General features: G+C 45.7%; 1 protein-coding gene across 1 annotated transcript in view; it reads left to right on the forward strand.

Annotated features, from left to right (window-relative positions):
- The first annotated feature begins 11,579 nt into the window (after positions 1–11,579).
- The window catches only part of RANBP10 (RAN binding protein 10), an 82,794-nt gene continuing 75,689 nt past the window's right edge, over positions 11,580–18,684 (forward strand). Inside the window, 3 exon segments of the mRNA XM_055726465.1 lie at positions 11,580–11,624; positions 11,626–11,800; positions 12,717–12,828. Of these exon segments, the coding sequence (XP_055582440.1) occupies positions 11,595–11,624; positions 11,626–11,800; positions 12,717–12,828 (317 nt within the window). The 5' untranslated portion in view covers positions 11,580–11,594.

Genomic DNA, 18,684 nt, shown 5'->3' on the forward strand with positions numbered 1-18,684 from the left:
GCCGCTTTGCTTGGAGCAGGGTGAGAACACAGCTGGCGTTAGTTGTTTTGGGAGAGAAGTTCATAAACATTTTCTATAGCAATTTTCCTGGATTATCAAGAGGACGACTGGCTAGTTGTACTTGTCTGGGAGAGCGCAACATGAGATTCAATAGAGTGCTGAAGAACCCCGTGTATGGAGTTCTGCAATGGAAGATTTTGCAGAAATACAAATACTAACCTGGTATTAGTATTTGTGTACAAACACTATGCAACAGATTTTGCATTTTAGAAGTTTAAACGCATACATAAATCTAAAACCAAGAACTACTTTTCTTATTATACTTGGGTGTGAATTTCCTTCCCACACTGTAACTGTACCAAAGGTTTTGCAAGACTCTTTCGCTGTGATACTTGTGTCAGGACAAAAGATGGCAAAACCCAGAGCATCAGCACAGGGATTCTGCCACTGTGCTGTCTAGTTGCTCTGTGTGAGCTAAGAACACCACATTAAAACTTCAGCAAACTTGTTTTGAGGCATAGTTTGTTTCACAACTGACTCCTGACCACAAGCAAATCCCTTTAAGTGCAACAGTATTTTTGATTGTAGCTGCCTAGTATGGCAGAAGTTGGAGCACAACTTGCTGGCTGCCAAAGTGATTATTTTTTAGTGTGGGCACTGGCCAGTGCCTTTTGAGAACATTAGCTCTCTGATGACCTCTCATAACTCTCCCCGTGCCAAGAGGGACAGACATTCTCCCACTTCAAAAAAAATCTGGCTGTGGTGCAGCTCACTGCACATACAGAATTGCTGGATAGACCCGGAAGTCTTAGCACCACAAAGGAGTGACTGTGAAGGCCTTGCGGATGTAGCAACCTCAGCATTATTTTAATCAAGAAATGGATTCAGTGGTGAGTAACATCACCGTGAAGACCTACCCTGTTACTCAGCTTTGTCTTAGAGGAGCTCCCAGCAACACAACCTTTATCTTGGATCAAGCTAACAGATGCAGGGATTTGATGGCTCTCTCCTCCACAAGGGTATTTTCCAAATTCTGCTTAGTATCTTCCCATTCATGTGGATTTCTTCCAGAAACAATGACATAAAAGCCTCAGTGCTGGCTCAGCACATTAACACCCAAAGGAGCTACAGCTACTGTTGTATACCCAGTTGTGGCAGAAGACAAATGGTTGCAAACAGCCAGTACAGGCTGCACACCCCTGCACCCATCAGAGGCAGCTGCCTTCTCTGGTGTGTGTGCTCAGCTATGCATGTGCTACTTCAAACATCATGCTGCCAAAATGATGCAGCTAAATATACAGTGTAAGCAGTACAGTTTTAGGACAACATGTAATAATATCATTTGTTTGATTGTTTTTAAACCAGATTATTCTCACTGAACCAGGAATATGCTGTAATGCTAGTAGATTTAAGGGGAGAACCCACCCCAGCGGTGGGTGCAAAGGTGAGCACCTTAGATGTAGGCTAAGCTAGTACAGGATATACAATTTAGGACAGAAAAACCAGAGTAAGACAAGGCTGCTAAATCAGACCACAAGGATAACAGCCAGTTGGCTCAGAAATACAATGCTGTGGTGCAAAGGAGGTTTAGTTTCAGTTTCAAAGGGAGCTGGAATGCTCCAGATAGAGTACACACGGTAGGTGGAGTGATGAGACATCCCTCTAAGCAAACTGTCCCATTTATCAGCTCCAAAGCTGCACCTTACAACTCCAAGTGCAACAGAATATAAAATTTTGATGTTAGGAGCCCTCAGAACGGCCACTTCTCACACATTTTAAAGTTGTTGGTTTTGTTAAGCACAGCCAGACATAATTTAAGAATAAAGATAAATATTTAGGAGCACAGTTCTGCAAATCAATTTCCTTCATTTTCTCTTTCTTTTGTTTGCTTTCTGCTCTCATTGCTGGCTTTTGTCTCTCCCCTAGCTCAGCCACTTTCATGACCAAGTCAACTCACTAAACCAACAGGAAACTTTGCAGCTTTGTTTTTCCTGCTGGGTGAGCTGACTCAGCTCACAGAGGTGTCCAGCGAGTGGCAGCGCTGTGTAGGAACGCACCATCAGGACTGGCGAAGTGGGGCATTCTTGCGTCTGTGGCCACGAGTTGTTGGGTTGGATTAGATCTCTGCATCCTTGGCCAGGCAGGTAAGCTGTTGCCTGTGCTAGAACAGGGAGGAGGAGGAGGAGGCCTGGAAATGACTTACTGATAACCCCATCCAATACCCTTAGCTAAAAGGTGATGGATGTCATGCAGGCCTCATTAGCAAGGTAAAATCTGTAAATAGGAAAATGAGTCCCCAGTATGCAGAAAGGTGGGAGGATGCCAACCCCAATTCTAACAATATAAAAAAATACTCTATTTCTTTTATTCTTAGAGCTTCAAGTACATTTGCTACCATGGCACACTGGTTTACTGGCACTCAGCTGATTTCCAAAAATAAAGCTATCATAAAAGATACATTTTGGTCGGTCTCCAGAGGAGACAAAAAAAAAAAAGCAGCTTCAGAGACCAGTTCAATATCAGCTACAGCACGGACACCAGTAATGTCTCTGGGAGCTGAAGCAAGGAAATGTAAAGTAGTAAAGAGTTCTGGAATGAAACTGATTTTAAAAGAAAAGTTTTTGTATAGTGATTAAAACTGACTTATTCACCTGCTTGAAGGATTTGTCTGTAATAAGGGACTGTGATTAGGTAGTCCAGGTTAACAGGTACTGGGGTAAACAATATATATCCTTTAAGAGACCGTCCCAGTAGAAGACTGTTGACATTTGGTAGCTGCTCAGTGCCTGGTGTGAAATGAGTGCCTGGTTACAGTCTATTTCTAGCCCTCTGTGATTGTTTACAAAGTACTGGCATCAATGTGGCATCTGAATGCCAAGCAAGGTTTAAAACACACTAAGAACAGCCGGGGAACAGCCAGTTCAGTTCTCTGTCTGCCTTGCTTCAGGATTAATTCAAACTTCAAGTTACCAGTGCAAGAGCATCCAGATATATTAACATGACAGGCTCCACTATAACTGTGATTGTCCTAGAAAAACCTTGAGACGCTGCTGTTGCCTGAACTCTGTATGTGATGAAGATTTAAAAATCTAACATATGATAGGAAAAAAAGCCTCCAACAACTTCATCTTATGCATGAAGGAAATAGATCTAGTGGACTAGAAAGATGGTGTTACCAGCTGACATCTATATAGGCTATATGCATCCAACACAACTAAGCTGTGCAAGAATATGTCTCTATTAGTGTTTTTTCCCCACAGGTCAAAGTCCAAGAACTTACCCAAAGTAATTTCATATTCATTCTTTATAGCTGACAGCAAGGGCTTGCAGGTCTTGTCTATGAGGAATTCAAAGACCTCTCTGTAGGGCTGAGAGAAGAAAGCAAGCTTGAGAAAACTTTCAGTGGCACATTTTTCAGAATTCAGAGATAGCTGTTTTGTCTGACACAAATGCCATCTAATAACAGTGAGAATAAGTATAAAAATACTGCTACTACAATGTATTTTGTCTCTCCATTTCTTGTCTGCCACCCCAAATACCTCATACGAAGGTGGAGTTCTCTTACCTGTTGATAGGCACCACAGCATGATGAAGAGCAAACAAAGGGAAGCTTTTGATCGAGTCTGTCAGGGCACAGCCCCAAAATGAAAATGATACTGTTCAGATGGAGCTGACTGGGATTCAAGTTACAATATGGACATAACAATATGCATGCTAAAGGTGTGTAACAAGATCATATTGCTGCTTTCGTTGCCTATTTTGTTAAGTTAAACTGCCAAGCTCTGCAGAGCAGAGGGCGCCTCTCTGCAGATGCCCTTCTCAGCAGAATAAAACTTGTTCAGAGAGGACAGTCAAACTCTTGTGTCGTATCTGAGCCATGGGAAGACTTCACTAGCAGTAACATTCTCACTGACTGTGCCTCACTATTAAATAAAACAAAACATGTCATGTAAGACAGTAAAAAATATTTCCAAAGCATGAACACGTTTATGAAACCTCTATTTTCTCTCGCTATTAGTCACTCTGTTTCCCTCCATTATCTTCCATCTACCACTTTCTTTCCTCATCACTACAAGATTCCTTTGGGAATGAGAATTTGAATTAATTAGTGCAGTGAAAATCAAATCCAGACTTTCCATGGTCTGCATAAATGCTCTAATCAACAACAGGAGTACCCGCTCCTACTCTGTGTTTTAAGTTAAAGGGGTGGTTCTCAAAGTCTCCACGAGGTGTGTCCTCTAACACTCACAACAGATCGCCCCCCCAGGATCAGACCCATTAGAAATTAAGGATTTGGGGGATCCTGATTAGGCTCAGGCAAGAGCTAGATGAGAAAGCCTCTTCTTGTCTCCTGCAGAAACCTAACTTCAGAAATGAGAGGTTTTGCAGTGAAAATCTGGGAACCTACACACTTGCTGCTTTATGAGTTTAGGCAGGAATCTTCATGAGTTTAGCATGTAAATTCTGTTTCACATCCACTTTAGATTATTATGTCTTTTTGAAGACCTGGGCTTTCATTTGAAAATGGAAACTCTTATAGAAGATGTAGAGTACACAAGAAGGTGTGAACAACCCAACAGCATGCAAACAACAACAACCCAACATATAAACAAACTGCTTTCTGTGTAAATTCTCTGACGTGAGCTGCATCCCACTCATCCAATGCTACCCATAGGTGCCTACTCTTCTAATCTACTTTTTCCTTCTGATGGCAAATTTAAGTAATCCATCTCAGTGCTTAGTTTCAAGTCAAGAGAACCTTATATCAGACCTGTAACTTCAGTTCCTGGGAGTTCTCTTGAGTCAGATGAAGAGACTGCAGCTTTTTCCTTAAGTAGGACTCCAGTTGCTTCAAGTATTGTGGCTTTGGAATGGTGACACAGGAAAAGAATGGATGCATGGACTTGTATGTGTCATACACATAAGAATGAACTCATAATAAATCAGCTCAGGGATCTTTGTTTTCTTCCTACTGCCTGCTGCTTCACAGCCAGACTTTTTCTTTTTTTTTTTTTTTTTTTTACTGTGGTAGGTACATATTCTGTCAGGTAAGGGAAGATCATATAACATACAATGGAGAATTTAAAATTCCTTGATGGAGCAGGAGGCTATTCAAAACATCCTGCTATTACTACTCCTCAGTTTAAGAACTTCATAATGGATTTTGGTGTAAGAAGACAGGTGAGTGGGTTCTCTGTATCAGAGAAGAATAAATACTAATGATATTATTTGAAATGGATCAAGGAAAACAGCCATTTGAAAAGAGAACCAATAATATACTACGTTTCAGGAGGTTCTAGGCTAAGTGTCCCTTTGCTAGATGTTATCTTTCATATTCCATATTAAAACTTAAAAGCCCTGATTATATCATCCACAACCATGTCCTGCAGCCTGTCAGACCCCTGAGTACACCAACAGACTCTACACCCTCTTTCCCTGCCCCTGGGGGTTTGGATGGCTGTGCTCAAGGGGAGCCAAGACCCCACAGGGTGACAGCAAGGACATCAGGGACAGTGACCTGCCCAGCAGGGTGCAATGCCACAGGACTTGAACAAAAATAGTGGAGCGGGTCCTTTGATGGTAGCCAGGGTCATGCATAGGTCAGCGACAGTCAGGCAGGTCCGCAACAGTGAGGAAGGTCCGCTGACAAGTCAGCAGGCTAGGGTCAGTCAGGTACAAGACACAGGGCAACACCATAGCTCCAGCAAAAACCAAAGGTGCATGAGCCTGAGTGAAGGCTTCTTACACCTCTTTCTCACATAGCTCTCTTCACAGCACCTGATTCCGGGTTATCCAGCTGTGTTGCATGAAAACCAGCCGTGAGACAAGGCACCTCACTGCTTAGGACTGGAGAAGAGCTTGCAGAGCCTGTTGCTGCACTTGGCCCTGACCGGATCCTATATAATGCCAGCCAATGAATCATTAAATGATAGCATTTTATGGTGATGTTTGTACTGAACATGACTCGCTACTACATAAATACTTGACATCTCCTGTAGAGCTACTAGTCAGAACCAACAACTCTGTTAGGCTGAGCTCTTGTGGGGTAACTCAGCATCATTGTTCTCACTAACACTTGTTCTGCTCTGTAAGGTCTTAGTTTTCAAAAACTGCGTCCAGCAATCCTGGTGACTTAACCACTAGTACAGGCCAAGCTTACCTAGACCATCTCTCATCTGGGGTGCAGCAGGGTTTGTGATTCTTTAGGACTCTCTGTCCAGATACAAATGCAGGCCACGTGGACCACTGGCAGAAAGCTGAAAATATTGAAAGGAGAGAATACCCTTGCTGTATCTAGGCACTACAAGCTCACAACAAAGAGCCAAAATCCAGAATCAATACAACTGCCTATGAAAGACAAAGGCTGTACCCTGAAACTCTTCTCAGCCAGGACTGACCACACCTAAAAAACAAATAAACATTTTTGTTCTTTGAAAAGATCATCTTCCCAGACTGGTACCATTTGTTAAACACCTCTGAACAATCTCCTTCTACCCAGTGTTCATACTGCATAGCTTACACGATTCTGGAAAAGTGTTCACATCTTTGGGTGAAAAATGGTTTCCTGGTCTATACGGGGACCACTGGAAAATAAAGCATCACACAATCAGAATTTTGCATTAATCCAGATGAAACCCAAAATAACAGGTTTCACTTAGGTCTTTTTTCCACTAGGGAGATTCATACTGGGGTGTGTGTCCCACAGTAAGGGCATACTGGGTTAGGTTAACTCACAGAGTACGAGTTTTGAATGCAGATTGGTGACCCTACATAAACCAGCTGAATTTGCACCAGCATAGAATGTAGTGAAAATAAGGTCTTAGGAACAGTAAAAAGAACATGATGAATCAGTTTTCCTTCAGAAGCTGCAAGCTCTTCTGAAAGCAAAATCTTCTTGTTAACTTTAAGGGTCTGTTCATTTCTGTCTTGGAACTGTCTCAGTGTTTCTTTGCAGGGGAAAAGCCAGCTGTGCTGGATTTCTCTACTTTATATTCATTATTACAACCAAATAATTCATATGCAATTGCGCAATACAAATCCCTGTCTATTCTGTCTGTAAAATTTACAAAAAATTAATCATGGGCAAACAGGAGAGTTTGACTTTCAAAACCCAAACTTCAGACTGACCAAGCCTTGAAATGGTCAAATATAAAGCCTCAGAAGTTTAAATGTCCTAATTTCAATGCAAGAAGCAGGAAGATTGCATTGGAGAAACAGTAAGATTCGAATTTACTGAGGGTTGAAAATTTTCTATACAATGAGGAAAGTGCTTACAGACTGCCCCCGCTCTAGGAACAAAATAATTCTTTAAGTTCTTGTGCAAATGTAGCACATACAGCTTGTCATAGAAGTGGCACATTCCTGAAATACAAGCAAAATGCTAATGAAAAAAAAACCCAACAAAATAAATATGATTTTTATAGACCTTAACCTCCCATTAGTTTGTTGGTGTATCTGTTCCTGGAATTCATTTTCTTGTAATTTGGATATAGATTTTTCCCATGGTAGTTTATTTTACTTACTCAGACTGATAAATACCAGGGAGCAGATGTTCCTGCAGGATGCTCTTAGCCTATGATTAAACAGCATGTAGCTTCTTTTATTATTTTTTTTTTTTAAACTACATGGGTCATATTCTGGCCTTAGTATTTGGCATGTATGTCCACTCATAAAGTTGTAGCCAAGAACAACTTTTATATTCCTCTCCTCTTTCCTCCACCCTTAAAAATGCAGTAATTAATTCACAAAGATGACATCTGAATCTGAAATTCAAGAGTTAGCAGCAACATACAGATTTTTTATATATATATATAAAGAAAGATTAAAATTATTAGAACTTGATTGACTTTCTAATAGTTTGAGATGGTTCCTGGGCTTCCAGTAAGATTCAAAGTTGACCGAGCTAGCTAAAGTTTGGAAGTTTCACTGGAATTCTTCAACTCACCGGAGTCTTCTGTTTCTTGGACAGGATGTATGTCAGACTCTTGATATACGTTTGACAATCTGGAGTCTCACAGGAAGATTCAGGAGCAGTCCTGTGCAATGGCAATAAAGAAACTTTTCAAAATACACAGAATTAACTAAATATACAGTGCAGCTTGAGAGCCTGGCTCATGTGTACTTAAGGCAAGCAGTGAATTATGAAGTGCCTGATGGAAGAAAATATCCAGTAGGCTAATGTACAATGTAAGGGAGGGACTGATGAACTGGCAAACCATGGAACAAATATAACCAGGAACTGTCTTTCCTAGCCTAGAAACTGCAGTGTATAGGTGAAAGGCCTTTTAAGAAGTAAACATACAGTTGCACGTGTATTTTAGGGAAAATGAGGGTGGCCATGATATGGTAAAGCAATCCAGAGACCTCAGCGAATACGCCAGTGCTGCACTGGCACAGCATGACCACGCGCCCAGCTTGCTACCCCAGCGCCGGCTTCAGCTGCCAGCCCGGTTTCATGCTCGGGTGGCAGGTAGCTGTTACCCCGCAAGCAGCTCTAACCCTCCCACCTGCCGCCTGCCAGGGCAGGTGTGCACAGGGCGAGCTGCACTAGCCTTCAGGAGCCCAGCACAGCGCTGGGGTGGGAGATCATATCTGGTGGGCTGCTGGATCTCCCACCTGAGTGTGCACAATGGCAGCCTCAAGTTGCAGCTCTGTGAAACATGGTAAGGGCTCAGCACTGCTGAAAGGGGAGGTCCTGCTTCTCCCCCACCACAACAGGCTCCTGATGCCCTAGGTAGTGCTAGCTCTACAGCTTGCTGGACAACTCTCTGAGCTGTTCTAGTTTGCTAAACCAAGGGAAAACCTGCAGTTAGCTGGTTTGGGCTGACTAAAAACATAACATGGAAGTTCACCCCTCAGTGCGGGGGGTGATTCTGCAGCTGGCAGTGAGGATGGAGACAGAAACCCCAAGCAGCTTGCCCAAGGAACCGCACCTTTGGGTGAGGTTCCCTGAGACACTGTGAGCTGATCTAGCAGCTTACAGCTCTTGAAAAGCCATACCATCTCCTCTGAGTCGTCTCCTCCTGCTGTTTGCCTTGTGCTGCTGCCACTGCTCATCAGACCTCTTCATAAACTTCATTAAAAAGAGTTATCACCTCAGCAGAAAACTAACCCAGGGTCATCTTTTAATTTTGCTTAGCGATCAGCACAATGGCATAGACAAGAGAAGATTGTACATGGCACAACATGCTTTCATTGCACAGTCCCACCAGCACGAGGAAGCAAGCCATGGAAGCTTGTGCTGTGTGCCTGGCTACAGGGAGGTATGGAAAAGCAGTGGCAACTGGGAGCCATGCCTGCAAAGACCAAACTCGGCTAGCCAGGGACACTCAGAACCAAAGAGCAGGACAAATACGGAGTAGCCTACGGTCAGAATTGCAGAGTGTTTTGAAAGTCTCCAGTATATAACAGACCATTCAATGTATAGTAACTCATGTTTTAGAATCTGAAGGGCACTTTTCATGCACTTAAAATAAGGTTCCTAGCTATCCAGAAATGCATCTTCTTATCTGCAGATAAACTTGCAACCAGTTTGATACTCAGAGTACTGCTTCCATAAGAACTGATTGCACTTACCACCCAAGAGCAGATGTCCCTTCTTTTCTTGCAGGATAGGATCTTAAGATAATGGCAATTTTTACAGTCAAATCAGTCTGCTAGGCTGTCAGTACACTACCCACCACAACACCTTACAAGAGCAGGGTCTTGTAAGGGACCTCAAGATCCCTGGTTTGGAAACTGAAAGGTCCCTGTTCCCAGGTAACCACATTAAGTGAAAAAAAGAAGTGCCTGGAACTTCTCCCATGAGCAAAAATGACTGCTACTTGGACGGGGCTACAGGCAGCCTGCACTTGGAACGAATGGATTTTTTCAGCGTTGTAAAAGCTAGTAAAATTGAAGGAAGAAAAACTTCCTTGTTTGATGAAAGGTACTTCCCAGGAGTGCAAAACATACACCTTCAATATAATCAAAGTTGCTTTTACTATGTAGAAACTTTCTTGAATGGATATATGCATTGCTGTCCATGTTGGAGCTCTCAAGCAGAAAAGAGAGTGATAGCACACTTTTAGACTACCTGCATCATATAACTCTGAGATCTGAAGGTAAAAACCTATCTGTGGGTATAAATTAGGCCTTCACTGTGCTGGCAGGAGCCTCAAGACATACAGAGAAAAGTAGGCTTGGCCACAAATTTCCTTCTGAGGCAGCCTAGGTAGATGTCAGGGCCTCCAACAGGCCTTAATTACCCTGACCAGCCCCAGCTGAGACCCTCACCCACACACCCTCTTGCCAGTTGGTCCAGGAGCTCCATTTAAGCTCAGGCCTGGGCCTTTACACCCTGCCTGAGCTACTTGGTAATTCTGCCTTCAGCCCTCTTTCTGGGACATGCCTTGGACCTGCACTGCAGCCCTGTTGCCAGGCCTTGCTCAGGCCCTGATTCATCACTTGGTTTCCTCCGGGACTAGAAGCAAGTGCTGCGGGGGAGGCTTCCCCTGTGCTGGTGTCACCTTCAGCAGCCATTTCGCCCTCCCTTGGGGAGCAGCCCTGTGTCTCAGAAGGCCAGAAATACAGAGACCCATGTGCTAGAAGATGCCATCCCTTTCCAGGGAAGGAAAAGAAAGGTGACCACTCTGCTTTTATAACTAGTCTGAACTATTCAGACTAAGTAGAACAAGGTGTTGGTGGTAGAGGCAAAGTAAATACTCTGAGTAAATTCCTTTGAGAAAGGAATAGCAGGGAAAACAGCTAGTAAGGAGAGGCACTGCTTTCCAAACGATAAACTAACTCTGGCTAACTGTAACCAGTAACAATGGCAAAGTAAACGCTACGAGAGTCACTTGAGCGCGGCGCTCGCCCCAAGCGCGGTTCTCGGAGACTGTCCCCCGCCGCCTGCTCAGCCCTCTACGGGCCGCGGGCTGCGGCAGGGCCGGGGAGGCCTGCAGGAAGGGCTCGGCTTCCCCTGGCCCAGTGCCGCCCAGCCCGGCCCCCATCCGCCCGGCGGAGCGCGGCGCGCCGCCATGGCCCGCGCTGTGTACGCCCGTCGCCATGGAGACGCTTCCCCTCAGGACCCCACTCCCGCGTGCCGCCGTAGCTGTCCCCGCGGCGCCTGACACGCAGGTGCCTCTCGCCAGCCGCGCTGGCGCCGCCGCAGCCCAGCCCCGGCGCCGTAGGAGGGGGACTCCGCGCAGCGGCAGCGTCTGGACCGAGGCCTCCAGAACGGCGCTGCCCGTTGCCCCGACGGGTCGGCGGAAGCCGGCCCTTGCGCGGCGGCGGACGTTGGGCGGCCCCTCTGCACGGCGCTGCCGCGGAGCACGCTGGGAATGCGAGTCCCAACAGCCGCCGCGGTCGCCGGGCCCGGGGGGGAGCGGACGCGTTTCCCGGCGCGCAAGGCGCGGGGGGAGGGGCGGGGCGCCGGGCGCGGAGCCTGCTGGGAGTTACAGTCCCGGACGGGGCGAGGAGCGGGCGAGAGGGCGCGACGCGGACTCCGCTTCCCTTCGGGCAGCGCGGCGCCATTGTGGCCACGCTCGCAGCCCATTGGCTGGCGGCAGGAGCCGGGCCTCGCTCCCCGCCCGGTGACACAAAGCGAATCCAAGATGGCGGATGCGGGCGCGGGGAGCCTGCACGGGGGGGGACGCGGCGCCGCTGTGCCCTCCCGAGGAGCAGGAGCTGAGTCAGCGCCTCCGCCGCCTCTACCCCGCCGTCAACCAGGAGGAGACGCCGCTGCCGCGGTCCTGGAGCCCCAAGGACAAGTACAACTACATCGGCCTCTCGCAGGGCAACCTCCGCGTCCACTACAAAGGTGCCGGGCTGGGGGCGGCGGCGCCGGGTTCGGCCTCGGCGCGGGGCGGCTCCGGCGCGGCCCTTGGCGCGGCCGCTCCTCGGGGCTGGCCGGGCGGCGGGCTGGGCCGGCGGTCCGGGTCTCCGCTGGAGCGCGGCGGCGGCCGTGGCAGCGCCGGGGGAAGGGGCGGCCCGGCCGGGGAGCCGCGCCGGAGTGGGCCGTGCACCTGGTCCTGGGGTTCCTGGCCGGCCCTCGGCCCGGCGCGGCGCTTTCCGGGGCTGGGGGCACGGAGTCGACGGCCCTTTCCCTTGCGGCGTGTGCTGCCTTATAGAACGGTTTGCAGTGTCACCGGCCCGGCCGTGCGGCCAGCGCCTCCATTTACTCCATCACTCTCCTTAGAACCTGGCCGAGGGGCGGGTGGCATCGGTGCGCTGTGCAGCCAGGGCTTTGGCTCCTTGGGTTTACACAAAATAGATGCTCGAAGACCTCTAGGACTTGGGGGAATCACACTGATGTTTTTCTTGTTCGCTCTTGGAGGCCGTTCTCCCAACCCACCCATTGGAGAACTGATTATTCCTTTTCCTGCCCGGTTAGTAAACACTGATGTCATTCCCCTCTTGTGTAATCATTTTTGTCTTTCTTCTGTTTGTGTATGTTGGTCTTCAAGTTATGTATGTGGGGAGGGGGAGAGGTAGTACGGTGAGCCTTTCTCAGTAACTTCCCGGTGAAAACAAAGGAAAAAATACAGTGTTAATAGCGTAGGGGTTGTTCATGGTGGCGGTGCAGGATCGTATATCCCAGTTCTCTGAAAAGCGTGCTTTAAATTGTTGGATATGTGTAAGAAACAGATCCCCACTGCGTTCAGATAGTGGTGTTGTAGATCAAAATGTGGGAGAGTTCAAATCCCATCAGTACTTACCTTTCCGTTCTTTCTTAGGTCACGGTAAGAATCACAAAGATGCTGCCTCGGTCAGGGCTACACACCCTATACCTGCAGCCTGTGGCATTTATTACTTTGAAGTGAAGATCGTCAGTAAAGGTAGAGATGGGTAAGTGCCTTATTCCAGTTCAGTGGTTGGGGATGTGTATTTAGCAGTTCTGCTGTACTCTGACCTCCCTTCTAGAAGGGTTAGAGGTCCCGTGGCTGCTGGGTGTAACAGGCAGGTGCATCATGGGGAGGTTATATTCTCTTGGTTAATAGATGTAAATGTGGTAGAATGCAGTGGAAGCAGAAGCACTTACACAGCTGCTTTCTGTGCTGTTTGGTATGGGCAGTTTTAAAAATTCAGGAAACTTCGGGTCTCTGGTGCAATTTGAATTGAAATAATTTATCCTTTTTGCTAGCTAGGTCTGGTTGCTTGGATTTCTGGAATTACGATGCCTCAGAAGTGGAGTGAAATATAAGGGAGGAACCCTGAACTTAATTTTGGACTGTTAGGTGTTTGCATGGTGAGGAGCAGTCATGGTAGTACTAGAGCGCTGGAAGAAGAACTTCTGAAACTTTTTTTTTAGAAACCCCATATGCACGATCAAGGACAAGAAAATATAAGCTGGAATCTGTGCTACTTCTGTCATCTCTAGGCCCTGAACTTGGACTCAAGTCATTATCTCAGGATAGATTGCACCACAGAGTATCATGACTGATAACTGTGGAAACTCGGGAGGCTGTGCTGGAACTGGAATGCTAAATACAAGAGCGTTTTTCCTGACCCAGTCGTGGTTTTTGTGGTAATATTTAATATTCTAGGCTGTTGTTGAGACTGTGTTTGCCCTATCGGTCTATACTGCTTTGAACAGTAGCAAGTGGAAGAACTGCAAAAGCAGCAAATCCTATCGGTGGCATTAGAAGCAGCCATCCCTTACTAGGCAGCATCTCAGTGAACTGAACTGGCAATGGGTTTTGGATCTCATCCAGTCCTGCGGTCACTGTATTGGGCAGTATTTTGATGCAAGATGTAACGGAACCAGGAATTACATGGAGTTCCTTAAAGCAATATTCAGGATCTTGGGAAGTGTGGGAGAGGAACAAAGGGGGCATTTCTGGCAAGGTCTGAGTTTCTACTGCTAGCATGGATGTAATTTTTAATCATTGTAAAGGTATCAGCATGCTGTGTGTGTGTTTGGCATTTTTTGTTGCTAAAGGGTGAATATCGTGGGTATAACTATCCAGAAGGGAAGGCCACACAGGAGAAGGTATTGAGTGTGATTAATTAATCCAGTCCTTCAAGAGTAACATTTGAACTTTGTCAGGCTTAGTGGTTGTAGGGAAGGGCAGCAACTGTTCCTACTAAAAACCAAACTGAAGTCAATAACTTCTTACCATTTGAATTTTTTTGCTGTCGTAGTTGAATTGAGAGGTGGCCTATTTGTAAAGGGACTTGCAAAGAATCTTGAATTGTGCTGCATTTAGGCCTGTAATAATTATTAGGTTATCCGTGCAGAGGTGGATGCTGGGCTGAATGCTTTAGAAATGTAGGGAAAAGAGAGTCTTTATTCTTCCATTTTGCTGGCTTGGCGATTAACTGCTTGTCTGTTTTGAAACCCTGCACTTGATTAGTTTATGTAACTGCTAAAATTGAAATAATTTATAGTGAACTTCGAAACAATTTTCCAAAGAAATCACATTATGAAAGGTCACTGAACAGCACTTAATCCTTACTACATTCTAGATCAGTCTTACAGGGAGGTAATGAAATTTGCCGCTTGTTGCCCAAGATCAGAGTTTTCTGTATTAATAGTCCATTGTTGTGATTACGGAAAACAGTAAAAACAATTACTTTCCAGGAATACTTTCAAAGATATGGAACCATGTGTATTAACATTATAGCAGTAGGAACATGAGATGTTGATAGCTATGATCTGAAGTCAGGGCAGTGGTGAGCTTGTGAGAGCTTGTCTGATGTCCCAGCCATTCCTCTGCCTTTTCTTCTGCTGGTAGAGAGCACTCCGATTTTTATCTTGCACACTGTGGTACTGGGGATTTGTAATTGTGAATTTATATTGTAGCTGCTGCCTGTGTGTCACTTAAGAAGGTACTCTTGCGTGTCTTAATGGTTTGAAGTCTGCCCGTTGGAGCCTTGGTATCTTTAAGTAAACTGCAGCAGAGAAGTCTCTTCCTAGGAAGCTCTGCAGTGTTTATTATGCCATGGTGGCTTCAGTTTAGAGGAATAAAAGTCCGGAAATGTAAAGAAAGGATTGGAGGGAATGAGAGGAAGTTTTAAAGTGGCAAAGCATGTCCCTAGGAGCTTGACTGGAAGCCTTTGAGCAAGGGGAGAGGAAGAGGAATCTTTCTGAGCTCATTTCTAGAATGGTACCTCAGGTGTAAAGTCTCTGATCTGTAGCTTGTTAAATTTATGCTGTACAGAGTAGTGAGGTAAGAACAGTGTGATGGTATTCACTGTGTCTCTCTTGCTGGAGTTTGTGATAGCTTTTCATGTTTAGGTTTAAAATGCAAGTGATTTGGCTTTTGAAACAAAACCAAAAAAATACTTTTGGTGGAACAAATATTGGGAAAGGCGTTTTGAGGAGTTCTGATTGATTTTGTTCAAATGTATCATCTTTCTGTGCTAATAATTGTTAGTCTAGCACTCTGCACTCTGGTTAGATGCTGGCAGTTGCTAATAAGCAACAGAAACAAAGGTTTCTGGTAGAAATGGGATAGAAGCTCCCAGTGGTTTTTGCTGGAGATGGAAGAATCCTGAAGCTCACATGATAGCATTTTACAGCCTGTCAAGTGTATGTTGCCTGTATATGATATGCTGTGATAAGAGGGCTCTTGAGCTGGCATCAGACTGTGCCACTTCTGGATTGGTGGTGTCATGGTGGTGGAGACACCTGAGCTATAGAGACAAATGAGGTACTAGTACCACCTTTTTGACTTCTCCATTCTGATAATTTCATGGGGCTAAGGTGATTATGTATGCTGTGGTTCTGTCCTTTGTTTCCTCCCAGCACATTGTATCCTAGCAGTAAAAACACACACTCTCACCTCCCCCACTTTTTCAGGCAGTTACTTTGCTGCTCGGTTTTGCAAACCCCAGTGCAAGGAAAGAGGGAGGGACTGCAGCAGCTCAGACACAAGGTGCTTTAGACTGCCACGGCACTAGGCCTGTAGCTGGCAGAAAACTTCCTTTTTTGCAGTGTCTTTCTCCCCTGCCCCTTAATACACCTGCTCCATAAAGGAGCTTTGGTTCAAGAGACGACTGATGAAAGTGCTGTCTTTACCATCACTAGACTTTTCTGCCTCGGCATTGGTAAAGTCTAGCTTGGTTTCCTGGCAGATACTTCAAAGCAATTACAGCATGCAAAAAGCCCATTTGGTAAACTCAGCTTTCATTAGCTTTGGATCTTCCACTGTTTGTGCATTTGAGATACAACCACAATCCTTTGAGTTAAAGATGATAGAGACTTTACTTTTAGCTGAATGGCGGTCATTTCTCATCCTGGTAATTTTAGTCTTTATTGATAAGAGGTCATGTTTGTTTACTGGGTGTGGTTTTTGCGGAGATTTTGGGTGTTTTTGTGTTTTGTTTTGTTGTTTGGTGGGGTTTTTTTCTGGGGGAGGGGAGGCTGCCAGGCTACCATTGAAAACTTGTTTTGACAGGGAGGCTAGGTAACATATAACAGATCTATCTACTGACAGATCTGATTTGCTGTCTGTACTACTTTTTGTTTGGGAAGATGGTTCTTATCCTCAGAGAGTAAGAGGAGAACTCTACTCTGCTTCAGTCCCTAATTCCAGCTCTCTTCTCACCTCCTTGTCTGTGCTGAACATGCAGGGAGTGGTTCCACAACACTTTCAGATGATAAAAGTCAAGACTGGGATTCTGCCTTTCCATTTATCCTATATTTCTGTGCCTTCCCTCATGCTGACAGTCTGCTGCCTGGCCCTATGGTGAGCTGGTTCAAGGAGATAACTGTTTGAAAGCTGGCCACATCAGAATAATTATGATGATTTAATCTATTGACATCATTGTCGGAAATTGCTGCTTTGCTTTTTTTTTTTTTTTTTTTTAATTAAATTGAGAACTGTTTGGGGTTCTGCTCACTGACATGGGTTGAAGGCAAGTCAGTAAAGGGAAGGGCTGAGCTGGGAGAAGGAAAGGTAGGATTGCCACAATCCTCATTTAGTTCCATTCAAAGTGTTGTTGAATAGTTTTGTCTCTTTAATTCCTGAGCCATTGTGTGCATGTCTCCTGAGTGTTGTCCAGTGGAATGAGAGGACAAGAGGCAGTGGGTCACAAGTTGTGGCGAGGGAAATGCCAGCTGGATATAAAGAATTTTACTTGTGAAAATGGTTAAGCACCAGAACAGTCTGCACGGAGCATCTGTGGGCATCTGCATTTTCAAACATAGGCTGCCTGATAAAACTGTAAGAGTTGCTTATCCTTTGGGCAGAAGGATGAAGAAGGAAGGTCCCAAGGTCCCTTCCAGTCCAAACCCCTCCATGGTTCTGTGGATGGCTGACTTCCAGCATTCCTCAGATGAGCAGACTCACAGATATGTACGTGACTCTTCTGTTCCTGAGCTGCCGCAAATAACTCATGCTTTTATCACAGTGGTGTTTATAACAGTTCAACCTTAACTATATTGGAGGCACTGAACTTTTATTCTCTCTCCCGTAAATACATGTTTCTGTTTGCTGTTGATTTGTCAGCATCTCACAGCTTCTGTTTCCCCATTAGATGATCTCTGCTTGGTAAACAGGAACAGTGTAAGACTCATTAGGGCAAGGCAGTCAACCCACAACTTACAGGCTGTTGTGACTCAGGACAATTCATCTTTGTTGTCCTCTTTATGCTGGGGCAAGGTGAGTTGTCTCATGGGTGGCAGTGCTTGTTCCTGACTGCCACTTCAGTTTCTTGACCTGTTTTACCTCCCCCAGCCACACAGTGGGTTGTGATGGAGTGTGACCGGGGAGGACATCCCCAAGATTGATCCTGACTGTGCACAGATTCCTGATTCTAGCAAAAGTTCACCTGTCCTGTAGCCTCTTCGCCATTTCTGAGCTGCTCCTGGGAAAGACAGCCCAGTGGCCTGTGGATTGCCTTTGCAATGGCAGTTTGCTGTCAACAGAGTCTTTTCTGGTAATGGTTTGCTTTTAGATAGCGGCTTACTAACCGATATTTCGGCGTGCTGGTGTTTTGCAGCAAGTCTGACCTCTCTGGCAGTGACGGAGCCCGCTGCCTGTCCATAGTGGCTCTGCGTGCTCTGTGCAAACAGCAAGTGTGGTCTGTGGGCAGAGGAGGTGCCAATGGCACAGCCCTCTGTGCCAGGGGAGCCAGATGGTTTCACGAGGACTTTGAGCTGTCTCGGGAAGGCTGCTGAAAGCCAGTCTAGCTTTTCTTCTTGCCATGATTATTTTTTTTTAACCCTCTTTCCTTTGTGCCAGCACTGATGACTCTGTAATGAGCTGGATCATGTTAACTCTTTTTTGCTGGATCAGTCCCTGGTACAGTGCTTTGTGTGCGGAGTGGGGGAGAGGAGATCCAGAAAGGTAGAAGAGGGAGGGTGGGAAGACCTGTGCAACAGAGCGTGGTGGTATGCCTCTTCCAGCACTGTTCTGTAGTTGCTTTGAGATGTGCTGCTGGTTGTCCAGAGGTGTCGGTCAATGCTGGCTTGGGTTGTGGGCATTTTTCTGCGAGAGGGGGGAAAGTACTTTGAGGATAGTTACCAAAGAGCTGATTGAGCTTAGTCCATACCGTAGTTTACTTAAAGTCTTCCTTTAGCACACAAGTGCACCACATCCCAGACTTAAAAATAGCTTGGTTTCTTTCTGACTGAAAAAGAAAAATAAAGGTCACATGCCTTGGTTGTTTAGCAGTCTTTACATTTGTAACAAGTAATCTGCCCCTCTCTTCCTTGCTTACATTTTTCCTTGCCAACTTTCCATTTGTCTTCAGCAT

Source organism: Falco cherrug, chromosome 14 (genome assembly GCF_023634085.1).
Source record: "Falco cherrug isolate bFalChe1 chromosome 14, bFalChe1.pri, whole genome shotgun sequence".
Taxonomy (NCBI): domain Eukaryota; kingdom Metazoa; phylum Chordata; class Aves; order Falconiformes; family Falconidae; genus Falco; species Falco cherrug.